The sequence below is a fragment of the Eschrichtius robustus genome, chromosome 17 (genome assembly GCF_028021215.1).
Source record: "Eschrichtius robustus isolate mEscRob2 chromosome 17, mEscRob2.pri, whole genome shotgun sequence".
Lineage (NCBI taxonomy): Eukaryota > Metazoa > Chordata > Mammalia > Artiodactyla > Eschrichtiidae > Eschrichtius > Eschrichtius robustus.
The window spans coordinates 83,954,276-83,981,755 of record NC_090840.1 but is presented as its reverse complement, the minus strand read 5'-3'; the positions used below and the strand labels follow the sequence as shown (position 1 = coordinate 83,981,755).

Genomic DNA, 27,480 nt, shown 5'->3' with positions numbered 1-27,480 from the left:
AGGCCATCTGCTTTCCCATTTCCCATTCCAGTGCACTGGCCTCTTGCTGTACCGGGCAGCCTGGTGCCCAAGCCTGGACTCGGCCAACTGTGGCCAGCAGACTGCGGTTGGTGCTGGAACTGTTAACAGTGTAGGACAGAGTAAGGGTAGAATTTGGTGTAAGCATCTAGAAACCTCTATAGCAACTTGACAGTAATTTTATGTTCATTGACTCTGATGATAGAAGTTTCGTGCTTGGCTTTTGTAGGCTTTTATTTTGAAATTTCATTTTTCTAGAAATTCCTCTTTATTGTATTTTACAAAAGTGTTGGTCTGTGACAGGTTGGAAATTAAAACTGGTCCTTTACCACAGATAGTTGGAAGAGTAGGGGTCTAAACCACGTAAATAAGCCAACTTTAAAAATCTTCTCATTTCCATGTCTTTGATAGTTTTTTGAGAAAGATATCCTGTAGTATGCGGAAGTAGCTGATGCCTATGACTGGTTAATCTTGAAAAGTTCTAACAAATACAACTGGCCACAGATTACAGAGGGCTACAATTACAAAATCCTATAAAAGCCTACCTCTCTGGTAAAGGAGGGGGACGGGCTTTTGTCACTTAGAGACACAGAGAGTTGGCAGCCCCAATTGTACAGCTTTAGCCATGGGTCAAAAACAAATAAGAGAACCACACGAACAACAGAGAATTCTGTTAATTGTTTGGAAACAGAATAGTCAGTGTAGCAGAGAGCAACGCTTGGGACTTTTCATTCCGTAGTGGACACCATCCCACAGACTGACTAATCCACGGTTTTGTGACCCAGATGCCAGGCTCTCAGAATCTGCAAGCCCATCATAAAGACAGACTGGAACGCCACCACCAGGGGAGTGGGTGGTGGTTAACTGACACACACACGGAACTGTCCAGAAGGGTCAAGGAGGGCTCACTGGTGGAGATGTGGCCAGTTTGAGAATTTATAGCACAGATCGGATTTTGACACATTCTGTTTTAGGAAAACTGCTTCGCTCTGGTGGCATTACAGCAATGGTTTATCTTTTAAAGAACGTTTAGGCCTACTTTTTGAAGGTTTATGAAGGATTTTGCCATTGATTCTTAGCCACAGAGGTATATCCAGATTGTGTGTTGTTTCTGGTTTAGCTCCTCCCTTGACACGCTCACTATTATGTGTCCTGCTGACCCTTGAGCAGCGTGGGCCCCAGGGTGCCAGCCCCCTGCGCAGTCGAAAATCTGCGTATAGCTTGTGGTCAGCCCCCTGTGTAAGTGTTCCCCTGTATCTGCGGTTCCGCTGCTGGGGATTCAGCCAACCAGGGATTGTGTGGTACTGTAGTGTTTATTTACTGTTGAAACCGGTGTTGTTAAAGGGTCAGTCCAAACCAGTGGGCAGTTCAAACTGGTGTTGTTAAAGGGTCAGTCCAAACCGGTGGGCAGTTCAAACCGGTGTTGTTAAAGGGTCAACTGTAGTGATTTTCCGTCACTTCATCACTAGTATATCATTTCTTCTGACCACTCCGGAGGTGTGGTGTTTCTTTTCAGGAAGCAATTGATAATATATTTATTCATCCTTACCATCTCATTTGGGGAGCAAAAGAGATAACTAAGATGATCAGAAGTACAGTTGATTTTGTTATGATCCAGCAACCTTGCTAAATTCATTTATTAATTCCATTAGTTTATCTATAGATTCTTACAAATTTTCTTCATACATAGTCATGTAGTCTGTGAGTAATGATGGTTTTATTCTTTCCTTCATACCCTATGTTTTACCTCCCTTTTTTGCGCTTGGAACCTGGTTAAGACTTCTGGAACACTGTCAGATTAGGGATGGTAATGCTGGGCATTCTTGACTTAGTCCCAGTCGTGGGGGGCGGGGCAGGGGGGGAGGGACTCTTTTCCACCAGTATTAATACTTTCATTAGATTAAGGAAATATTTTCCTATTTCTGTTTTGCTAAGAGTTTTTATTATGAGTGTTTGGTAAACTTTATCAGTTGCTTTTTCTGCATATATTAAGATAACTCTGGTTCTCCTTTCTGAAAATATGGTGAATTACATTGATTGCTTTTTTAAAATTAAGACTTTATTTTTCCTAAAGCAGTTCTAAGTTCACAGCAAAATTCAAAGGAAGGTACAGAGGTTTCCCGCGTACCTCCTGCTCCGGTACATGGTACATGCACAGCTTCCGCATCCCCACCAGAGCGGTACGTGTGGTACAGCTGACGAGCCTGCAACGACACATCATAATCACCCAAAGTCCGTCCCTCCCATGGCGGTTCACTCTTGGCGTTGTACGTTCTGTGGGTTTGGACACATGTATAAGGACTCATATCCATCATTATAGTGACATACGGAGTACTTTCAGCACCCTAGAGACCCTTTGAGGGTTTGAGTTCCTTGTTTGGCTAATAAGTTACTTGAAATACATTGCTTAATTTCCAGACAGTTGGGAATTTGCTAGTTATCTTTTTGTTGGTGTCCAGCTTAATGCTAGACACAACACAGCATACTCTCAGTAATTTTAGTCCTTTGATATTTATTGAATCTTGTGCTTTCACCTAGCACGTGGTCAATTTTAGTAACTATATTTCACCTGCAAAGGTGAGTTGCTGTTGGGTGTAGTATGTTATATGTCAGTTAGATCGTTTATTCATCATGCTGTTCAGATCATCTGTATGCTGCCAAAAGGTAAGAGGGTGTATATAATCAGCTGTGCCCCTTGTCCCCTCTGTGTGTCTTCAACTTCCCTCTGCTTTTGGAGGTGCCCACTGGGCTTGGTTTCAGGACTGGTGGCTGTCGTCAAGGGACAAATAGCACCGTGTGTGTGTGTGTGTGTGTGTGTGTGTGTGTGTGTTAGTGCCTTTTCCTTAGCTCTTCAGGGTCTTGAATGCCCAGAATTGGCAAATGCCCTTTGGGGAAAGGCGGCTGTTGAGGACCTGTTCCTTCTCCATCTGTGTCACCTCCTAGTGTCTTGGGCTCCACACATCTGGGTTGTTTTCTAATCCGGCTTCTCTGAGTGTTCTCAGTGGGAGTTGTGGTCTTGCCCGAGCTATTCCCTCACATTCAAATGGACGTCCTCCTATCATACTTTATTTATTTATTTATTTATTTTTAATGAATTTATTTATTCATCTATTTATTTTTGGCTGCGTTGGGTCTTCGTTGCTGCGCATGGGCTTTCTCTAATTGCGGCAAGCGGGGCTACTCTTCATTGCAGTGCACGGGCTTCTCCTTGCAGTGGCTTCTCTTGTTGTGGAGCACAGGCTCTAGGCGCACGGGCTTCAGTAGTTGTGGCTTGCGGGCTCAGTAGTTGTGGCTCACGGGCTCTAGAGCGCAGGCTCAGTAGTTGTGGCGCACGGGCTTAGTTGCTCCGCGGCATGTGGGATCTTCCTGGACCAAGGCTTGAACCTGTGTCCCCTGCATTGGCAGGTGGATTCTTAACCACAGAGCCACCAGGGGAGTCCCCTATCACACTTTAAAAAACTTAGTCATATGTGCTTTTTGTTTTTGTTTTGTTTTCAGTTGTGACTGAATTTTCAGTGTATGAAGAAAGAACTTGTATTTCACATAAAAGTTTTCAAAAGTAGGCAGCAAAATTAACATATTTGGCTCTCCAGTGAGATTTTCTCACAAATTTAAAGGCTGTGATTTAAAAGGAGGGTGGTGTTAAGTTATGTTGTTTACAGATAACACAGTGATTTTTGATGGAGCTGAGATAGGGTTCCTGGCCTTTTAATAATTTGTTTAACCAGTATTTATTATTCTACTGTGAATCAGGTACTGCTCTGGGTCTGGGGGTGGCAGGGGGTCGGGGATGGAATACAGTGATTATCTTGGTAGATTAGTAGGTCCCAGTTCTCCTCAGGCTCAACTTCTGCATATAACAAAATAGGGAGAGAATAAAGAACAGTGTTGTTATGTCAGTATCAACAAAACACATTTTAATCAGTAGATTTCAAATATTGTGCACTGAAAATTTTTTTTTCCTTTTACAGACTATGACAGATACCTAGCATCTAGCAGAATAATGGCAGCTGCTTACCTTGACCCAAACTTGAATCACACACCGAATTCAAGTACCAAGACTCACCTGAGTACCAGTGTGGAACGTTCCCCTGGGGCCATGGAGCGAGTGTTGAAGGTCTTTCATTATTTTGAAAGCAACAGTGAGCCAACCACTTGGGCCAGTATTATCAGGCATGGAGATGCTACTGACGTCAGGGTAAGTACATTTTCCTAGGACACATCCTCAGTGTATATGTAGGTTAAATGTTAATGGCACATACCAAAAAAAGGCGGAGTAATAATTTTTATTCCCATATTTCAGAGATGTTAACTTTTCTCTATAGCATTTATTGAGTTAATATGTGACGGACCAGAGTTTTGATTTACGTAACATTTCTTAGAAAAATAGTTAACTGCATCATATTATTCATATAATGCCATTGACTTGTTTTTCTCTCCCGTTTTTAAAAAAATTCTTTGAAATATACAAGGAAACGAAGGAATTAAAATAGTCTCTAATACTGTTGAAATAAATTATTTTCTAGAAAGTGTAATTTTGAAGGTATTTGCATGACTCCAGGTAGGATAGATTCTTAAAAAAAATATATGTATATCTTCTATATACCAGACACTTGGCAAGGTTCTGGGGATATTAAAGGTCCTGGTCATACAGCTTCCAGTCTGTTGTGGGCGAGATGCCCGTGGCCTTAATCGCAGTGCGGTGCAGGCAGTGCTTCCCGGGGTGTTGCAGATGACGAGGGCCGGCAGGGGTGTCACTGCGTGTGACTGTGAGAGGTGGCTGGACACACTTTCCTCTGGGTGTTGATGGGAGTGGGCGGTAAAGAATTGTGAGGGGAGCACAGTGTAGGCAGAGGTTGCTGAGAGTGAGGAGTGAGCACCATGATCTCAGAAAACTGAGTTCAAAATGTAAATTTTCAGGATGTTTACTTTGGTCAGGTGTTGAAGAAACCCCTCCTCCTTCCTGCTCTTTCACTTAGTCCCTATTCATCTTTAAGGAGGACAAGTGTCCAGAGAGTAGGACCATCAGATGTATCTCCCCTGCTTTCAGTAATAAAGAAACAAAGTAATTTGTACTCTTTGACTTATATGCCTTAACTGTTTTTAAGTATCATAAAGGGATTGGTAGAATTTAGATTTAAGGCTACATACTACATATGCATTATATATAATATTCTGTTACCTCTGTGATACTGTAATAGTGACTATTCAAACGGACTAATTATTAAAAGGAGAATCATTCACTGAGGATTGAAACATGTGTTAGTATCTATCCATGTGCTACACTTGAAATGTAGTAGTCTCTTTTTACAAGTTTTCTATGAAGCTTGCTGGCTTTTTCTAGTTTTTCTATAGTTCTGTTTTATATTTAACCATATAAACACAGTCACTGGAGAGAAACCTTGTAAAGGTAACGTTTATGGGAAGGCTGTTAGGGTATGTTCTAGTTTTTATAAATTTCGGATACAATGAGAGAGGAAATTCTTTAAATCATTGCATCAGCCTTAATAAACTTCAGAGTATTTGTGCAGGAGGGGAGCCTTTCAAAGATTATGAATTTGACAAGACATTAGCAAATGTTCAGAATTTATTATATCAGAAATTTCACCTGGGAAGGACTCTGTGACAGATGTGCCATGGTTTTAGTATCATAGGTACTGCACATGAGAGGAATCATACCACGAAGAGAACCAGTGATCACTGACACGTGTCCGCCTTTAGCCAATGTTAAAATCTTACCAGACATCAGAACATTCATATTGTGAAGAAAAATTTAAACCAGATACAAATACATAAGTTATGAGAACATATTTGTTAAACTTTTATGAAGATCAATATGAGCAAATCTTTGTGGCCAAAGAGCAAGTTGTTTTATTTCACAGTAATTGATAAATGTTTGAAAATTAGCAAGTCTTAGCAGTTGATGATTGATTTTACAACATGAGGCAGAGAAACCTCTATTGGCATTGCTTGACCCCAGCCCTCTCCTGGAATAGCATGAAATCAACATAGTACTGGGTCACTGTGATGGCAGGTGGGTATTATTCATAACCCACTTCCTTCTACTGCTGTAACATTTGAAAATGCAGTATTTTCATATAAATTAATTAATGGGTGGATCTAAAAATCAACCATTTTCTGAAAGGAGGTAGCTTATTGTTATCCAGAGTTGATGAGTCTCAGACTCTGTTGCTGCACTGCCCGATGTGGTAGCCGTGTGCAAATGCTGAATACTTGAATGTAGCTAGTCTGAACTGATGTTTTGTAAGTGTAAACATACGACTGGATTTCAGAGATTTAGTATGAAAAAGAATGTAAAATCTCATCAGTAATTTGTTACAATTTTGTTCTTGGCATGCTAGGTTAAAGAAAATATATCATTAAAATTGAGTTCACCTGCTTCTTTTTACACTTTTTTAAAGTGACTGCTAGAAATTTTAAAACAACATATGTAGCTTGCGTTATATTTCTGCTGGACAGCGGTGCCCTATAGAAAGTAGTTATCTGAGAGACTGCTTGACGCAGAAGAACCAGACCTTTGGAGGAGTTGAAAGGTTTATTTTCACCAGGAAAAACCTGGATTCTGGTTATAGTTCATTACAGAGGTTTTATTTCTCATGCTTTAATAGACTTCACTCCTATTACGTATTTGTGCTAGTTATACATTAATTGTATAGAGGATGCTGAAAGGATTCACAGGACTCCACTGGGAATAGGTAGAGTATATACGGCAGCAGTAGGAAAACGGTACTCATTGAAGGGCTTTGGACATCTCAGGCATAGGCCTCGTGGCCTTGGATGCTCCCAGCCATCACCGGCCATGTGTGCAGCACCCAGGTGTGAGGAGGGCTAAGGCCTCTTTGTGGTGGGATCTGTGAGATGGGCAGAGAGGCACGTTCCATCTCCGTAGCCAGCCTTGCCCTGTGTAACTGCCCAAGTGCCGCCAAAATCAGGTGCAAGTTGGGAATCCAGCTGTGATTACTAAACAGTGGTGCAGGCTAGTTGTGTCCTGCCCCGAATAGTCAGTAGCCCATGGTCGCAAACATCACTTATCTTGGCCACAGCTGAGTGTCAGTACCATGCTTCAGGCAGCTCTGGAGATAAGTGTGGGGTCAGTGCAGAAGAGCCAAGGTTAACCCATGGTGGACAGTGCTGAATAAGATTTGTCGTCTAGAAACATTGTGGTGATACTTCAGAATAATAAGGGTATAGAGAAGATCCAGATTCTACCAGAGAAGTCTCCTACGTAGGAAGACGAACAACATTTACATCAGACTGTAATCTGCGATGCTGGATGCAGGATAACATTGGAGCAGGTGTCCTCAGAGGCTCTGGCGAACAGCTTGTACCTCTGGAGTCTGTAGCAAATACATTATCGACCACAGAAACACGGAGTGAAGGTACTTGTAGAGACATAAGGAGGTAAGAAGTGCATACCGTAGGCTCTCCTTGAAACCACAGCTAGATGACATCGCAGAGCATGAAGAAGCGTGGACCCAGAGGGAAGCACTGTGTGGGGTGCGAGAGGCTGGCTCCCTTGCTGCCCTCGTGCGTCTTCAGAGGCTCTTAAAGCCGTGGCCGTGGTTTCATGCCATGCTCTGCCTAGTCCACAACCGTGCCCCGTGCTGATTTGTTTCGTTTTCAGCTTCAGACCTAATGCCGCCCAGCTGCATCTGCCCCTCTCTTCTCTGTCTTTGCCTTTCTTTCTCCAAAAGAACCATCAGCGCTTCAGAGGAAGGGTCTCCCCTTCGTTTACTTAACTAAAGTAGGGCCCTTGGCATCACCTTCTACTCCTTTTGCTTAGACCCTGCAGCCAGTACATTAGCTAATCCTGTCCACGTCGTCCTCAGAGTGTACCTGGAATCCCCCACCTCCTAGGACCTCAACCGCACACCTTCCTCGGAGCCACGTGGTCTCCTAACTGACATCACAACCCAGCAGCCAGAACGGTCCTGCTAACGTGAGAGCCAGAGCGCATCACTCCTCCACTCGGAACCTTCCGGTGCCTTCCTCTATTTGGAGTGAATATTCAAGTCCTTCAGGAGCCCCTAGCCCATTCCTCTCCCCGTCTTGCCCTGTGACCTTCCATCCTACCGGTCACCCACTTTTACTTTCTGCTTCCTGAACCATTTCTCTAACATGCTGCTCTTCTAATCAGTAATTTGCTCGAAACCCCCAGTAGCTCCCCATTTCCCTCAGAGAAAAGCCACATTCCCCCAGTGGCCCACAAGGACCTACAGGGCCTGGCTCCTTGTTACCCATCCTGAGCTTCCAGCGAGCAGCACACCCTTACTGATGCCTTTGTTTTAGCCCAGTGATACCCATTTCAGACTTGTGACCTACACAACTGGAAGGTCACACATTTGTGTTATTCTGAGCCCCTAAGTTTGTGGTCACTTGTTACAGTAGCAATGAGAAACTAAGAGTGACTATAGATCGTCGAGACAAAAGTGCATGCTTTGTCTTGAGGACTGTTAGGAGGGCCCCTCGTCTGCTGCTGAACCAAGAGCAGGAGGTGATGCCCTGGCTGTCGGAGAGCAGGACTGGATTTCCGCATCTTGTTTTGGTAACCGAATGATGCTAGGCTCCCACCTCTACAGGTGCGATCAGAGAAGAATGGTAGGAGCCCATTGATTCCTAAATGTAAGGAGTACCCGAAAGAGAGCACGCTGAGAAGAATAACCCCTGGACAGGATAAAAGACAAATCAATTCTTAGGAGGAAGTAAAGAGACGAACAGTGTTAAGAACAATACGTGTGACCTCAGATACCTCCTCTTGTGATAAATGGAGAAATGTTGCAAACTGCTTGTGAGGCGATAGCTAAAAATATGAAATGTCCATTATCATCTTGTCCCCTGCCTTACCTTCCCCACAGATGAATTACTCTCCTGCATGCATTCATTATCACGTCCTCCTGCTGCTCAACTCTGAGACTTCTCAGGGTCAGAATCGCATCTCGTCGTCATTGGGTCGCTAGCACCAGGCGTGCAGCGGGCCTGTAGGTGGTTGTTGAACAGTTGAGGGGTGCACATTCACGAGTGAATGGATGTGAAGGACGCGGCCGTATGAGTGCTCTCCACCGGGGAGGAGGTCACTTCTTTTCAAAGCGCTGTCTAAAAGATAAGTGGCCAGGTTGAACCGAGCAAAGTCATAGCAAGAACTCTTAGAAACAAACACAATTACAGCCTCGTCTCACTAGCCAGCAATCAGGGAAACGTAAATTATAACAGCAACCCCCGCCCCCGCCCCAGTTTGGTCCATCACATTGATAAACGTTTTAAGATTGATTTCATCCATTATTGGTATGAGATGAGGGACAGTCTGTCACATTATGTGTCAAGTGTAATCGGTATAGTTTTGTTGGTGCACAGTTTGGCTGTACTTACCAAAATGTCATATTTTAAGTAGCTCTTGACCCAGCACATCTGTTTCTAAGCAGTGCCTGTACGTATGTATGACGACAGGCTAGAAGGATGCTCCTCGCAGGATTACTTGCATTTCCACCTCCCTTTCCCCCAAAACAAGGAAACAGAAAAGAAAATAACTATCTCCCAGTAGTAAAAGGGCTGAATTGCTATGTTCCTGATGAAATACAAGCACGATGCAGACACTGGCTTCTTTTATTTCCACGTTTGAGAAGAATCCTTTACCGTGAATATCTAACATGAGAATTTAATCAGGAAAAGTGTATATTTCTAAGGCCTGGGCTGTGATATAAATGAATAAAAGGAGTTTTCAGAGTAGCTAAGTGTTGCTTTGTGTATTGTAGGACTAGATTGTCATGAGCCTTTAAAGCCAGGATGAGAAATTTAAATTTAATTTGGATACCATCAGTGGCATATTATGAACCCTTGTCCTCTTAGCTCCCTAGAGATAGTCCCTTTTCTAAATGTACATATTCCGAAATAATATACACATATACTAACGTGTGTGTGTGTGTGTTATATGGAAATGGTAATGTTTCCATATGGTAGCGTTGAGTTTGCATTTCTCACTAAAAATTTAGTTCTCAAAGTTACTTGTTCAGTTATTCAGAACCAAATAGTTGGTTCTCAAAATTATCAGTACTTTTTACTGAGTACTTATGTACATTTAGCATCAAATATTTAAGCACCTTGTCCACTCATAATCTTGGCTGCTATCCAGACTAAGTCCGAAGTGGCATTTATGAGAGTATTAGAGAATGAGACTGGGACGGAACTCAGTATGGAAGCATCATGGAAAAGCAAAAAGTGAAATAAAAGGGAATGCCTGTGTTTATTGCTTAATTGTTCAGTGGAGAGTGAAATTGCAACCTGGTTTAGGCACCAGGTCCTACAGTTTGGGGACTCTGGTTACGCAAACCCAGACTTGACATTATTCCTGTGTCTTCTGGCAGTGCGATCAAGGGAACTGACTAAAATTCTGTCTATTCCACAAGACTTCAAGACTAGGAACATGCCTTCCCCCTAATCATCACCATGTTTTTGGACTAAGCCCCTCTCATTGATACTGCTTCTCTGCAGGTGGGCTCCTGTGTGTGCCCGTGAGTCAGAGGACATGAGGGTCACCTGTGCTGTGCGAGGGGTCATCAGGGCAGGCACCCCGCGAAGATGGGGTTTCTCCCGGGGTGTTGATGGCAAATACAAGTATAACGAATGGTTGTGCCCTGCCTTACACTCTACATCTGGGCATGGAGGGGTAGACAGACCAAGACACAAAGATCTGGGGCTGATGTGGAATCGAGGGGAGATGAGCAGGGTAACTAGAGCCTGGGTGCTCTCGGGAGTGAGCTGGCAGAGCGGGGGCGAGAGACAAAGGCGCTTTTGTGGGAGTTTGAAGGAGGCGCCAGCGCCTGTCCTTTGCAGCTCAGGGATTTGGATGTTGGCAAGGAGAAGCTGCACAAGTCGCCTTTCAGAGAATTAGCAGAAAAAGATGGCCCTTCCTGTAGGCAGATCCTGCACCCCAGAGCACAAGATTTGCAGGCGAGCTTGGGGCTGGATCTGGGCTCCCACCGTCCGCTGGCAGGATGCCCTTGGGTGGTGTTCGGCCTGCACTGTCATTCACAGCGGCCCTGTCAGATATTCAGGCCTTGAATCCAGAAGCCAGAAAAAACGTTTTATGCTCATCCCAGGTACCACCCCAATCCCCCCCGCCCCCCACCCCGCCCCGGAGTTCTGTAGGCTGCAGACATGCCTCCTGTCCCAGTAAGAGTTCATCTTCTTCCTGAAGCTGTTGTCAGCTCTTCCAGCCGGGTTCTTTTTCATGCTTTCTCTCTGGTGCCACGTTTGCTCCCTCCCTCCATCCTTCCTCTGCCGCTCTCCTGGGCTTGATGCACAGCCTTGTCCTGGGGATTGAGGAGTCAGGAAGGGTGGTCGGCATGTGCAGGTACAGGAGTGCGGCACACGTCCTGCCCGTGGTGTGGACTCGCTGGTCCTTGACAGTTTTTGAATATAGTACATGTTATTATTTATCTGTTCTTACGGGTAGGGCTGGGGACATCCTTAATTGTATTATCAACAGCATTGTGCCATAATAAATACTAGTGTGTGCAGAACTTTTAAGATGTGTCTTACATTTTAAGTTATATGTTAGCTTCAGTTAATTGCTAATCTTTAAAAACCAATGATGTTTTTCTCCAGTACTAGATAGTTCTGATTTTCCATGATAGACATTTTCATGTTAATGTCAGAATCATTAAAAAAAAAAAACCTTATTAATGTCCTAAAATATTGAGAAGATTGCAATGGATGGTGATTAGCACCTGCTCACGTAAGGGTGGCAGATGGTCTCCATCGTATTCCCAAGGTGTCTTCCGCGTGTGCTACCCATTTACAGACATAGACGCACGACTTACACATCTCTGTGGGCACAGGGCAAGAATCAGTTCTAATTAACACTTTCTTTTCCACAGCCCCAGGGTAAACGCCGCCTTCTCTAGGGAGCCTTCCCTGATGCCCTCCTTCAAAGGTCACCTTCATCTCCTCTGAACTCATGGGGCACACGTGTTAGAAGAGTTGGGTTGGGAGCTATTGTGAATTGCTGCATGTTAACCTATAGAGAGCGAAGAGCAGGTGGCTAGGCCTAACTTTAAGTAGCTTTTCATATGTCATCAGTACTATCAGAAACATGGCCTTAATTATATGTTCCTAAATGTGTGTTTTTAAAAAATGATATTAAGGTTGCAGCCTGTTCTCAACAATATCGTTGGTTCAGAAAGTATAACCTTCCACAGGTCTCATTCTTAGGAAGCCACCTGAGGTGTGGCCGTGTGCTTTGATGAGTTGGGGTGACGCAGAGGTGGAGCTGCAGAAATCAATAAAGAAAGGGGAAGTGCCTCTTTTTGTGGTTTTTAAAAAACTTTTCTTCATAAAAGTTCATAAAAGTACTTTTTGTGAAAAAAGATTTCTAAGTAAAATTAAGTGATTTATTTAAATTGATACTCTTTTACCAAAGATTTCTGATAATTAACTAAAAGAAATGAACATTGCATTAATTTTTAGCATGCAGTTTTTTGTTTATAACAGTCGTTTTTGTGGGGGGTATGTTTTAGGGCATCATTCAGAAGATAGTGGACAGTCACAAAGTAAAGCACGTGGCCTGCTATGGATTTCGCCTCAGTCACCTGCGGTCAGAGGAGGTTCACTGGCTCCATTTGGATATGGGTGTCTCCAATGTGAGGGAGAAGTATGAACTTGCACACCCACCAGAGGAGTGGAAGTAAGATTACAAACCTACTTTGGGGTGACTCGAACTTGATTTGTTTTGCATATTAGAGACACGCACAAGAGGATGATTATCTATGCTTAATTTTCGCACTGATTGTCACTGGGACTCCTGTATAAATAGAGCTGGCCGGTAATTATTAACTAGTGATCTCTTCTACACTTCTGTGTAGTCCGTCTTGGGGCCCCACTGACTTGGACTTGCTCGAGCCGGCTGACTGATCTCATTCTTTTGTGATGCCCTTTCGCTCCTCACACTTCTCTTGTCAGTGCTGCTCTGTCCAGCCTCTGCTCTGAGGAGGACTCAAGCCCTGGTACTTGGACTTCCTGTTCTGCTGGCACCCTTTCGTGCAGCAGGATTCCCTGTGCCTGAGGAGACCACACCCAATTACCTTCTTAATGGGCTGCAGAGCTCGCTTTATTGTGCCCAGTACAGTAATCCACAGCCCACCGAAGAGAGTCAGCGTCTCTTGGATGTTCACACATAACATTGAAATTAGGAAGTAATCTCTTAGTGAGTCATACTGACCTTAATGAAACTAAAACCATTCAAGCTCAGTTAAAAGAATTCCCTATAAATTGTCCTTTTCCTGGTTCTCTCCTAATAATTTTTTTCACATTTAAGTAAACCAAGATGTTTGCAGGAAATTATACATCTAAAAACACGTTTGAGAGAAGTATAACTTATAGAACGGGGTTCTTCCACAGTGGTTCCCATTTTTACAGATAATGCTGCAGAGGTGAAGATGGTTATAGAGTGAAGAGAGCATTCAAATGTCAGTAACTTTCAGTTCAAGGATCTAAGTTGAGAAGATTAGAAAGATTAAAAAGAAAAACAGGGCTTCCCTGGTGGCGCAGTGGTTGAGAATCTGCCTGCCAATGCAGGGGACACGGGTTCGAGCCCTGGTCTGGGAAGTTCCCACATGCCGCGGAGCGGCTGGGCCCCTGAGCCAAAACTACTGAGCCTGCGCGTCTGGAGCCTGTGCTCTGCAACAAGAGAGGCCGCGGTAGTGAAAGGCCTGCGCACCGCGATGAAGAGTGGCCCCCACTTGCCGCAACTAGAGAAAGCCCTCACGCAGAAACGAAGACCCAACACAGCCATAAATAATTAAATAAATAAATAAATAAAAATTAAAAATAAAATTCCAAATAGATTAAAATTTAAAAAAAAAAAAAGAAAAACAAACATGTTTAGGTGAGTAAATCTTTAGTTGAATAAAATCTTGACCCAATTACGGTTTATCAAAGAAATATAGTTGTATTTTCAAATTTATCAAATAGCTGGAACCGAGCTAACAAAATAGTCCGTGAGAGTATAGTTTGGTTGCTTTTCATCACTGGCTAGCAAAGATTTGACTTCCATCTATTTGGTCAATTAATTAAATAAGTGTTTAAAAACTAAGACTATCTAAAAGTTGCTTGAAAATACCTCTAGGTATTTTTAATCAGCGCAACTTTGTTACCTTCTGTGTTTATGCAGACATGTCAGAGGCAGCCTTCATTATAGCAATAGTTTTAGTGCTCAGTCAAGTGTTGAATGTAGATCCCTGTGTATACAAGCTTTGCTTTTGTTCTTTTAAGCCAACTTACTTTACCTAATTTCAAGTAAAATTGAGTAGGCTATTTTTTTTTAGTGGAGCCTGGATCCTCAACAGTAAGGAAGATTTGGCTGACCCTCTTCAAGTGAAGGGTGATGAAGGTGCTACTGCTGGTACTGGTGAAGATGATGACATTGACGTATTGTCACCATCGAGTGGCTCTTAGAGCCAGGCACTGTGCCAGCTGTGTGCTATTTGTGATTCATATATTTGTAAACTGTATATTTCATTTACCCAAACCCTAGGAGGTGAAGACTTGCTGTCCTTATTTTACAGATGAAAACAGAGGCACAACAAAATTGATTTAAGCTGCATCCACATAGATAGTTTGTGACACAGTTTTGATTTGGATTTAGCTCTCTGACTTCACAGTATGGGTTTTTAAAATCAACATGCCTGTCTCAGCGGGAATAATGTGATCTTCGAAACTCTGAGAGTGTAGCTAGGCTTACAAGACGAGTGAAGGTGAACGGATCGTCGGTAGAGGCGATGAGAGAAGAACATGTGATCGGAGATACCACTGATACATGCGTGGTATCGTCCAGAGTGTGAGGGTTAATACAGATTGTTCTAAAGTGTCAGTGGGGAGCAGGAGGCTGTTAAATAACCAAGCAGATTTGAAAAAGAGCAAAACAGAAGTTCTGGAAATCACTGGATAGATAAAGCAGCAGATTAGACATAGCTGAAAACTTAGTAAACAAGAAGGTAGATCTGAGAAAATTTGCCCAAAACGTAGCACAGAGATGAACAGATGGAAATTATGAAAGCAGTTTATGTAACATGGAGAATGAGAAGGTCAACCCTTTTCTAACCGGAACTCTGAAGAAGAGAATAAAAAGGATGAGCAAGAGGAAATAATCTGAAGAGAAAACAGCTGAGAACTTTCTAGAATCAGTGAGTGACGTGCGTCCTTAAATGCAGGATTAACAAAAAATCTCAAACAGGGCGAATAAAACTAAATGCATACTTTGGCAAATTATAGTAAAATAGTGTTGTACAAAAGAAAAAGAGAGGATGTTAAAAGCAAGCAGAGAAAAATTCAGACTTCTTACAGCATGATTGATGCCAAGACGATGGAGGGATTGTACGTTCAAAGTGGTGGGAAAATGTAACTGGCAGCCTGTATTTGTTTGCACAGTTAAATTCCCTTAAGAACAGATAGCGGCTAAATACGAGGGTAACAGCTCAAACATTAGAAATATAACTTAAATACAAGGATAACAGCTCAAACATTAGAAATAGAACTTAAACCGTAGTTGGGTAAGTAGGTATTAGAGAAACGTAGGGATCAAAAAGAAGGAAAGAGATAGAGAAAAGGCACAGGAAACAGGATAAATAGAAATCACAAATAAGATGCAGGTATACTCACGGTGAATGGTCATAGGTTATCAGAGTGTGATTAAAAAATAAATTCTAGCTCTCTGCTATTTATAGGCTGTATCCAAAACAGTGATGTTCAGACATTTTTCTTTGACTTACAGGAAGAAATGTGTTTTGCCTTGAGATTTAGTGCACGTGTACCTGCTTGTGCATCTCAGAGCTGTTTGTAAATAACGGGCCTACATGTTGCATGAAACATACTCAGCCTTATTATTTACACTGAAGTCTAAGGGCTTTCTCTTCAATGTCATTCTGTTTTGTTCTACTTAAGTAAAATAAATTAATAAATAAATAGTAAAAAGAATTTTCCTACCTACTAATGAGTCCTGATTTTCAATTTGAATAACTCTCACATAAAACATGAGTACAAGTATACCAGACAAATAATAACCAGGAAAAAAAAAAAAAAAAGATTAGTATTATGCTATTAGTATCCTGTGCAAAAAATTTTCAGGCAAACAAGAATTATTATGGATGGAGAGGGCAACTACATAACAATAAAAGGCTCATTTCACCAAGAATTTAATCACTATAGAAATAGATATAACTCTTAAACTTATAAATTCCTAGACATTCCTCAAAATGTATAAAGCAAAACTAGTATTAAAGGAATAAAACTTACCTCTCCTAATAATTAAAAGGAAGAGCGCAAACAGTAGTAAGTAAACACTAGTTTTAAAATTATGTATCTAACTACTTCTTCTAATGTAGAAATGTAGGATCCTGCACGCAACAGTATATTGAGCAATTTAAAAACACATCTCTACATAATTTACGGTTCGGGCTTCCCGGGTGGCGCCGTGGTTGAGAATCTGCCTGCCAGTGCAGGGGACCCGGGTTCAAGCCCTGGTCCGGAAAGATCCCACATGCCGCAGAGTAGCTAAGCCCGTGCGCTGCAACTACTGAGCCTGTGCTCTAGAGCCCGCGAGCCACAACTACTGATCTCACATGCCACAACTGCTGAGCCTGTGCACATGGAGCCCGTGCTCCGCAACAAGAGAAGCCACCACAATGAGAAGCCCGTGCGCCACAACGAAGAGTAGCCCCCGCTCGCCGCAACCAGAGAAGCCTGCGCGCAGCAACAAAGACCCAATGCAGCCAGAAACAATAAATAAATAAAATAAAATAATAAAATAAATAAATTTATTTTAAAAAACAATAATAATTTATGGTGCAAAGGAAAAGGCCCAGCCTGCTGAGGGCCCGGCTTTGATGGGGTCTGTCCCTTGGCCGTCCAGTCTACTCTCTGCGGTAGCTCACGGCCGCAGTCACGTCCTCCTGTCCACGTGCAGCTGACCCTCAGCACCCGCAGGTTCCCTGCTTCCGCAGCCATGGATTCAACCAACCGCCGATACAAAATTCTGGGGGGGGAAATTCCAGAAAGTTCCAAAAAGCAAAACTTGAATTTGCTGTGCCAGCATCTATTTACATAGCACTTGCATTGTGTAAGGTACTACTATAAGTAATCTAGCGATGCTTTCAAGTATACGAGAGGGTGTGTGCTTCTTACATATGCAGACTGTGCCAGTTGACGTGAGCATACGAGGATTTGGGTGTCTGCGGGGGATCCTGGAACAATTCCCCTGTGGATACTGAGTGTACTTCCTTCATTTAGCCTCCTGTTTACCAGACTCTTCTGGTGAAGGTTTTCCTCCTCTTTTACTGACCATCACGGTCTGTCTTCTCCTGCTTAGCCTTGACGTTTGGGGCTGCTCCAGTGACCTCTTTTCCTCTTTCTGCCCACCTTAGACCTGCCTTTGGCATTAAATTCACTCTTTATTGGATACATGCAGGAAACCAATGGACAGGTTATTGCAGTAACCCAGGAAAAAGTCACAGAAGACGATGGCTGTGGGGAGTAGTACTTGAAGGAGTGAGAAGCAGCTGTACCGAGATATGTTTAAGGTAGAGCTCAGCGCATTTGCTAACAAATCTTTTAAAATGTGTAGGTCGTCCCTGCTCAGAAGCTCCCGGGAGCGCCCCCCCCCCCCCCGCCCCCGTCACCCCTGGAGCCCACTCTCAGCTTGTGATTACTTCCTGGTCCTCGTCTCCGTCTCCTGCTCCTCCCCCTCCTCCATTTGAGCGACTCTGGTCCCTTTGAAACTTTAGTATTCTGTTTTCTTAGCTACTCAGGGTAGGGTCTCATTTGATGGTCTCTTCTCTGTTGCCAGCCTTCTTGCTTGTTGAATACAGTAACCCTTCATCTCACTTCTCCTTTTGCCTTTATCTTTTCCACCTTTTCACTTGCTTGACCTTGGCCACACTGGCGCTCTTACTGGCTCTTGAACAAACCAAGCGGATTGTTCCTGGTGCCTTTGAACTTGATGCTCAACTGCTGTGTGTACTCGTCTGCCATTTCCGGCCTGGCTTGGACCTCCCTTCGTTAGGGCAGGTGCTCCACTGTCACCTCCTCCCCAGGGCCTTTTCCAGCCTTTCTGTCTACAGAGCCCACTGCCCACCTGGTACAGTCTCTCTCCCTCAGGGACTCCGTTGTATTCACTGCTCGGTTCTGGGCGTGCCAGGTATATAGTAGGCACCCAGTAAAAAAATATTTTAAGTGGAAGTTGAATCAGTGATAGTGAAATTATCAACTAGGAACTGAACAGGACTAATTTATGTTAGTAACAGTCTTCACATTAACACGCTTCTTGCTGTGTGTCAGACATTGCCTGAGAGGCTTGATGACCTGCCCGTGGTCACACAGCTTAAATGGGTGGCAGAGTAGAAACTGGGTCCATGCACCAGCTCGCTCTTTATTCCTGTGTTAGGTATGTGACTGCAAGAAACAGAACGTTGACAATTTGCTGGACACCTGAAGCTAACACAACATTGTAACTCAACTATACTCCATTGAAAATTTTAAAAATTGAAAAAAAAAGAAACAGAACATTGAGACCTCCTCTCTCAGTCCATGGGTGGACATGTGAAGGCAACTGCAGCTCTGGCTTTAGTTCTGAGAAGTAGGATGTTAATATTCAAATGAAAGTGCCAAGACTCATCAGAATAATTGGATATTAGTTTCCATTCCTGTGGGGTTTTTGAACATAGATTTTTCTTTTTTGCAGTATCTGCTAGAGTATCTCTTCATACTGTTAAATAAACCTGAGATCTAAACCTGTTTAATGGAGTCTTCAGTTCTTCTAAGACCTCAGTAAGCAGCTGCAGCACACACATTTGGTCGTAACTGTCTCAGGCAGGATGGCCTCACAGAGATGTCATGACGTGTCATTGGGGAAAGGAAGGGCTGATTTGATAAATGGCTATCCTCGTAGGAAGAATAACAACAAAATTAGATCCTACCTTGAACAATACACAGAAATCCACCTGAGGTGGATTAAGTTTAAAAAAAAAGGAGAGAAAGCTTAATGGAAAATATAGTTGAATGTGTCTTTGGCCCTAGAGTAGGAAGGTTTTCTTAATACTCCAAAAACGTTCACTCTGAAAGACGAGAATAATAAATTTGACTTTAATGAGGTGAAAACATTCTGTTTATCAAAAGGTGTATTTTCAAAGCTGCAGAAATGGTAATTCCCTGGCGGTCTGGTGGTTAGGACTCTGTGCTTTCACTACTGAGGGCGCGGGTTCAGTCCCTGGTCAGGGAACTAAGATCCCACAAGCCATGAGGTACGACCAAAAAAAAAAAGGTGCAGAAACAAGTTGCAACTAGGAGAAGATATTCTGCTGATCAATATGAAGTCTCAAATTGGCATGAGACTTGAAGCTATTTTCATAAAAGAGAAGACAAGTTTGACTAGTAATCACAGGAAGACACTGTCATCTTTCTCAGTGCTCAGGGAAGTACGAATCTAGGCCATTAGATTCCATCTTACACTGTCTGGTTGGCAAAAAGTAAGTTGTCTGACAGAATTAATAGCAGGAGAGGTTATGGATCTGACAGGATCTTGCCTGCCCTGCTGGGGAGAATGTAAATTGGTAAAACCATTTGGGAAAATGGCATAGCGTCCTCATGACATGCCCTGCCCTCCTGCTGTTCCACTTCAAGTTCTGTCCTCGAGAGACTCTTGCATTTCTCTGCTAGGCTAGAGACCCAAGAACATTCGTAGAATAGGCAGTGATGGTTAAGTCAGTTGCAGAATATTCACAGTGGAATGTTACTCTAGTCAAAATGAACGATCAGGACTTGCAACAGTGTGGATAAATCTTAGACAGATACCATTGTGTGACAAAAGGCAGTCCCAGGACAACTGTGTGAGTGCGCTAAATAGCAGTACCATTGAGTTGCACACATCGAAGTGGTTACTTTCGGGGGTGGGGGGGGTGGTGCGCCACTGGCTTGCAGGATCTTAGTTCCCCAAGTAGGGATTGCACCCAGGCTCTGGCAGTGAGAGCATGGAGTCCTGACCACTGGACCGCCAGGGAATTCCCTAAAATGGTTACTTTTTATGTGAATTTTACCTCAGTTAAAAAACAAAAAGTCCCAGGAGACGACACACAGCATGATATACTTTTACAAAGTAAAAAGAAAAATAAACCTAAGAATATTGTTGGGAACACATCAGATGGGTAAGACAATATTGAACATGTAAATGAAGGGTCGGGGGAGATGGTCGGTCTAGAGCCTCTGTGGGGAGAGCACCCTGGCCCCTCCCGTCCTCTTAAGAGCCCTCAGGGACTTGTGTGGACTCCTCGGGTCCTGAGGCAGAGCCCGAGGCCACTGCGCCGCATGCACAGGCACGGGCCCTGCTTCCTTCCCAGTCTTTCGGGGAGCAGGCACTTGCTCATCTGTCCCTGGGGTCCTGGGAGATCTCGGTTAGGTGGATGGTGTTTGCTAGGATCTTGAGTCAGCCAAAAAAGTTTGAATTACAGTACCATACCTAGTTAATAGTGTAGCAAAAGGGTATCTATCATGCAGTTTTGAGAGATTTCTACCAAAGAGATGTAAACTTTAAAGTTTTGCACCTAGATAATTAAATTCTAGTTAAATTTTGATGACTAAATTTTGGTTATCTGGAATCACCTACATGGACTGGTCTGACTTCTGAGCAGGTTAATCAGGTATTAAATGGCCCAGTCCTTTTGGTGTAGGATTCAGGGCTTTGAGAGCCAGGTCTGAGGGGAGGCTCTCTCGGCATTTGAGAGAGAATTGTGGGGCTTCTGCAGAGCAAGTGGGAAAGAAAGTCCTTTTCATCGTTATCAGATGTGGTTCACATTCTCCTGCTCACGGCTGTTGGGCAGCTCCTCGCTCTGCAAAGGGAGGATTTTTTTTTTTTTTTTCAGACCTTTGCAGGAAAAAAAAGTCTTTTATATAGAGGAAAGGTTTCCCTTTTCAAAGATGACAAAAGAAAATGACTAATGATAGCTTAGGAAGTTTTAGATTGTATTTTGATAGCTTTCTATGTTATCTTGAAACGACATTCCGTGTACCTATACCTTAATTTGAAAAGCTAGTCTTTCATTATAACACTGAATTCAACAAGAGTGCTTTAGAAGATTTAAAGCAGTAAGAGAGTAAATAGAGGAACATTCTGACAAGTTTGGAAGTGACCCCTTTAAAAAACAGGATGGACTTCCACATTTGCTGATTTATTAATTGAGCATTTATTGGATACTTCTGCACCAGACACTGACAGCACAAAGATGAACAGATTTCTGGCCGGTCTGTGGCTACACAGAACTGCTGTTTATTGACCAGGCTGGTTTAAAACTCCTTCTGGTGGTTATTTGTGATCACAGCTACAGGATAGTCAGTCTTAGGTATGTGAGAATTTCTTCTTATTCTCAATATGTATCAAAAGTTGCAAAAGTAGTACACAGAAATCCTGTGTACCCTTCAGTCGGCTTCACTAAATGTTAAAATCTTACTTAAACATAGCCCAGATATTGAAACCAGGAACTTAACATTGATGCAATACTATTAACTAATCTACAGACGTCATCAAATTTCACAGTTGTCTCTAATCTGGGACAGGTCCTCAGGCGGTCTTTGTCCTTGATGACCTTGACCCTTTTGAAGAACACTGGCTGGTTGTACCGTGTTCCTCAATTTGGGTTTGTCTGGTTTTTTTTTTTTTTTTTTTTTCATGATTATATTGAGCTTATGCATTTGGGGAAGAGCACCACAGTCAAGATGTTGGTTTTCGCACTGCATTTTAGCAGGAAGTCTTCGATGATGCTATGACTCATTTTACTGGCGGTTTTAACTTGGATCATTTGATGTAAGGTGGTGGCCAGGTTTCTCTGTTATAAAGTTATTATTGTCCCCTTTGTAGTTAAGTAATATCTTCTGGGGAAGTACAGAGACTGTGCATATACTCTTTCTCACTGTATTTTCTCCCACTAATCTCAGCATCATTGGTGATTCTTTTTTGCAGTATTCATTACTGTAATTTTTGCCAAATGGTGAGTTTCTATTTCTGTCCTTCCTTCTAGGGTTTTTAACTGGAAGTCTATTGTGAGAAAGAGCTGTCCACACCACATTGTTTATGAGGGTCATCTGTGTGTAGTTTCGTGAAATTGTACTTCTGTTTATTTCACTACTCGCAGTCTGGCTAGCTAATCCTTCTCGCTATCCGGGTTATCAGATCTTCATCCAACTCAGCTTTTCAGAAACATTTCCTGCTCCTCCCCATCAGTCGTCCGTTAGCATGTGGGTATCTTGGTGCTCATAGTTGGAGGTAAGACTGAGGCAGTTAGTTGTTGGTGGCATTAATGTTAATGTATTACTTAGTAGAAGCAAAAGGATGGTTTTATTTTGGGCATGTTGTAGTTAGCCGCTGCTCAGAAATCCATGGAGTGGCCTAGAGCAGAGACGTGGACATGTGTCAGGACACAGCCAGGCTCTTAGCAGAGTAGCAGAAGTATGAGGAAAACGGTGAGTTTCACGGAGGAGAAGGGAGTGGCGATGCTGGCGCGAGTGGGCCTCAGGTGCTGCGGTTTACGGACTGGGGTGAGGTGTTTGGACTGGAATTAAATTCGGAGGCCTTGAGCAAAGTGTCCGTAGGGTTGTGAGGGGGAATATGCTAGACGGTAGTGGGCTGAAGCAGGGACCAAGACCCTTAATACGATCTAAAGACCTTGCCCACCCCCATGACCAAGATCAACTTACATTCCTCTCTGTTTCTAAGCACAGGTGCCTTCTCTTAGTTTCATTCTGCCTCTGGGCATTCAGGCATGTTGAAGTTGAATCCCAGGTCTGCCTCCTAATAGCTGTGGGACCTTGGCAAAATTACCTAATTCCCAAAATTCTTTTCTCCCCCATCTACGAAAATTGGGTGAAATAGTAACCTGGTCACTATGTCTGGCCAGTCCCCTCCTGGCCTCCCTTTGGCCCCTGGTGTCTGCTCTACCTAGTACCACCTGGCTGGGCCTCAGTAATGCGATGTTACTGCTCTGGCCGCAGTGCTCCTGGAGCTTCCTTCCTCTCTGGGATGAGCCCCGCCACCATGATGAGCAGGGTCCTGTGAGGTCTGCCAGCTCCTGATCCCACCCCTCCTGGAAGCCCTTTTACTCACTGCCCTCGGTCAGTGGGCTATAGCTGCATTTGCCCCCGGGCACCCTCTGGCCTCAGGGCCTTTACACATGCTCCTCCCTGCACATAACTGCATAACTCCCTTCCTTACTTCCTTTAGATCTTCCTTCAGGTATCACTGAGTCAGAGTGTCCTTCACCAATTCCCTTTATAAAATAGTACTTCATCATTTGTTACTCCCCTTATTTGGCTTATTTGCCTTTATCACATTACCTGCCACCTCAAAGATACTTAATGTGTTTGCTGTCTGGCTTCCACCACAAAAATAGAAACTTTTTGAAGGCTGGTACTTCGTGCCTGTTTTATTCACTAATGTCTTCCCAGCCTCTCGAATTGTGCCTGTAGATGATTGGTGCCGAAGTAAATCGTTGTTGAGTAATGACTGATGAGGTAGATAAACCGTCCAGATGGTTGTGATGATGTGCAGTGATGGCTCATTCACTTCTCCCGGCGTCCTGATGAGGACATTGAGGCACAGAGAGGTGATGGCAGACAGTGAACAAGTGAGGGAGCCAGAATTCAGGAGCAGGCGTTCTTGATCCAGGGCCCACGTTCTCTCTGCTTCTTGTGGGGTTGTTGCTGATGAAAAGAAGTCATCTGGTTAAAATGCTTATCACAATTTCTGTCGTATCCTGAGTAGTCCCTAAACGTTAGTTGATATCGTCATCAGGATGCTGGATGTTAAGAGCGTGGAGGTGGAGCCAGGCTGCCAAATGTTTGACTTTTGGAGCAGTTTTTTTTTTTTTTTTTTTTTTTTTAAATCATTAAAATGGAGTAACATTAATACCAAAGCCTCCTGCAGCCTGTTTGATCCTGGAGCTTCCAGCCTTGGAACTGGTTGCTTACTTTTGCCAGCATCGTTCTCCTGGTCTGCTGAATGTGAATAAGTACACTTTTGTTCTTTGATTATTATGTTGATTAAGAGAAATGGTGCATATAAGGTGCCTGGTAAGTCCTAAACTCAAAATAAATGAAACCTATTGTGCTTCTGTAAATAGTTGCCCAATGTAAAATATCTGCAGTAAGTTATTGGAACACCTTCAGAGAGCAAAAGTACAGTGGAACCTCATTGTTTGGCAGTTGTGTATTTTAATCAGACGGACACTTAAAAATCTCAGCAGAACTTGTGTATGTGAATCTTGCATTTTTTCTACCCTTAATTGAACCAAAAGAATTGTACTGATTACTTCGCATTATTTTCCCTGTGAGCCTAATACATTTTTAAAAGATCAGTTTATGAAACTTCTAGAAAAAATTCATATCTTTATAACCTTTGTGTAGGCAAATATTTTATAAACAAAACACTAAGATAATTTATTAAAAAGAAAAGGAATAAATAGGACTGCATAAAAATCACAAACTTTCTTCCTCAAAAGATACTGTTAAAAAGATTTTAAAAATAATTTTTAAAAGGTACCATTAAAATAGTGAAAGGCAAGCCATAGAGTGGGAGAGGATATTCACTAAGCCTAACAAAGGCCTTACGTCCAGAACATGTAAAGAATACCTACAAGTCAGTGGCGGGGAATGACACAGATGACTCAGTAAAAAAGGGGCAAAAGCTTTAGCAGACACTTCACAAAAGAAGATAACCAACAATGGTCAATTATCAAATGAAGAAGTGCCCATCTGTGTTATACTCATCAAGGAAGTACTAATGAAAACCACCGTGTGCGCTTGCTGTTAAGTATCAGAGGTCCTAAAATGAAAAGGTTAGAAGTACCAAGTAGAGGTGAGGAATAGTGGAACCGGAGCGCCCGTGCTGCTTGTGGGGGTGTGCATTGGTACAGCTCTTTACCTTAGTCTCTGGTCATATCTGCGCTGCCTAAGGTGTGTGCTCGTTAGGATCCAGCGACGACGCTCCTGGTCTGCGTCCGGCAGAGACGTTCACCAAAAGGCGTGCGTGCGAGTGTTCATATGGGTGGACACACACGTACACGGAATGAGGCACAGAGAGAGCATTCTGGTGAAATTCGTTTGTCTCGACCATTCTTGAAGTTTGGCTTCCTGAGCAGAATTACTTTTTTAGAGGAAGATAAAGAGTGCTCGTAGCATTATTCGTAATAGCCCCAAGGTGGAAACTACTCAAACGGCCATCACAGTATCGTGGATGAAGGATTGCGGTCCGTCATACAGTGCAGGACTGTCAGCTGTGAGCAAACTGCAGTTACTCGATAGGGAGGAGTCTCACGAGCATATTGGTGAATGAAAGAAGCCGGACACACGAGAGTACCTCCTGTGTGCCTCCAGGCATGCAGAGCCCACCTCTGGGGAGTGGAAGGTGGCGCTGCCCCTGGGCAGTGGGGCTGGAGGGACTTCTGGGCGCCCTCTGGGCTTCTCATCGTGCTCTGTCTCCTGCAGAATCCTTGAGCTGTAGCATACTCACATGCACATTTTTGTGCTGAAAAAGAAAACATTTACATTGACAGATTAATTGATTATATTTTAACTTATTTTTACGATGATATTTCAGAGTAATTGGCAGTGCCATACTCAATACTGTAGACTATGAATTGAGAAAATGACTTATTTCTAATTGCTTTATCTTGTTAATTTTTTTTTAGATATGAATTGAGAATTCGTTATTTGCCAAAAGGATTTCTAAACCAGTTTACTGAAGACAAGCCAACTCTGAATTTCTTCTATCAACAGGTACAGGAGGATGCTTTAATAACACTTTTTTTCTTTGTTTCTTTGAATCCTATTTATTTCATGGTTTTATTTTAGAATTAGATTAAACCTAACGTTTGGGAGAATATAAATTTGTCACCGTAGGGCAGTGAGATTCTTGTAATTAGTAGGAAATTATGAATTGTTGACACTGTGAATTTTTGTATGCTTGGGCAAATCTTAAAAGATAACTTCTTTTAAGTAGAGACAGGAGGTCCTAAGTGACACAACCATTGTTCTGTCTTTAATTCAAGTGTAATTATCATGCCTGAATATCAACAAATTTGTCAGATGTTTATTCAGAGCCAACTATACCCATATAATCTCAATAGCACTTTGCACAACAAAGCAGAATTGACTTTTTTACACTGAAAGGAGCTTGCTTTTTACCCCGTATTAGTTAGACAATAAATACTTGTGGCATAAATGAACCAAAACAGTTTTCCAATCAAATAAATGTTACTTGTAAGTATTTGTGAAGAGTTCAAAAAAAGTCTAATGGATATCAGCGAGACATTTGTACATACAATTTTGCAATTAAATACGCTGGGAAATTTTTTGTTTTAGTAAAATTATTCATTAAATGTCTATTCGGGGTCAAGAATGCAGAAATTAATGACATAATCTGTACTTCTCAATTCCTCAGTCTAGTGGATTTCCTGTAAACAGCACCTTTGTGTTCAATCCTGTGCTGTTTGTAAGCACAAATGGTGTGGCCATGCCTGGGCGGAGGTGCTAACACAGGGGAGGTCTGGGGTCCAGGCGGCTCCCCTGCAAACTGTCCTTTAACGCAGCGGTCCCCAACATTTTTGGCACCAGGGACCGGTTTCGTGGAGGACAGTTTTTCCATGGACCGGGGAGGGGGGGATGGTTCAGGCGGTGATGTGAGGGATGGGGCGCCGCTCACCTCCTGCTGTGCGGCCCAGTTCCTAACAGGCCGTGGGCCGGTACCAGTCTGCGGCCTGGGGGTTGGGGACCCCTGCTTTAAGGAGCCTCCAGCTTTGTAGGTGAGGAAGAGAGGTACGTTAGAAAAAACATGGTGCGTTTAAATCTGAGCTAAGATGATTTGAAAGGAAACAGGTGAGAGAGATGGGACCACATCATGTAAAGAGAGGGTTTTCGGTTTTCTCCTGCAGATGATTGGGAGCATTTATAGAATTTAATTAGCAAATGTCATGATCAGAATTTTTTTTTTTAAATAAGACTGCCCTGATGGGATGGCCGTACCAGGGATGGATTGGGTCTTAAAAAGGCTGTAACCTAGTGGGGGCTCGTCACCCATTTGGGCAGGAAGCTAGAAAGCTGGGAGGTCCAGCGGTGTGGTAGGAAGCAAATTTAGTGGATGGATTTGCTAGGACTAGAGACTGAACGAACTGGAGCATGAAAATGAAGAAGAAAGAGGCCGACGGCGTCAACCCAGGCACTCAGTGTCAGGAAGGAGAAAAGGTGGGTGGGATTCGGTAGGAGCGCCAGGTAGATGGTTTCATTTCCCTGTTGAGGTAAGTGGATATTCCTGCTTTTAAGATCCAGCCTTTGAGAGCAGCATCCAGCTCTTGGGATGTTTTCTTGTCCCTGAGGTAGAAGTCATATAGGGAATGTAAGGTGTTAGGTGAGGTACTT

The 27,480-nt window shown here is 43.1% G+C and overlaps 1 protein-coding gene across 11 annotated transcripts in view; it reads left to right on the top strand.

Moving 5' to 3' along the window:
• The window catches only part of PTK2 (protein tyrosine kinase 2), a 255,666-nt gene that overhangs the window by 82,634 nt on the left and 145,552 nt on the right, over positions 1-27,480 (top strand). For 10 of the 11 annotated variants that reach the window (XM_068525379.1, XM_068525378.1, XM_068525376.1 and 7 more), the window contains 3 exons: positions 3,990-4,216; positions 12,552-12,718; positions 25,755-25,842. In XM_068525379.1, coding sequence (XP_068381480.1) covers positions 4,022-4,216; positions 12,552-12,718; positions 25,755-25,842 — 450 coding nt within the window. In that variant the 5' untranslated portion in view covers positions 3,990-4,021. Of the gene's footprint in view, positions 1-3,989; positions 4,217-12,551; positions 12,719-25,754; positions 25,843-27,480 lie in introns of those variants that run through there. The other variant, XM_068525377.1, reaches the window with a different exon arrangement.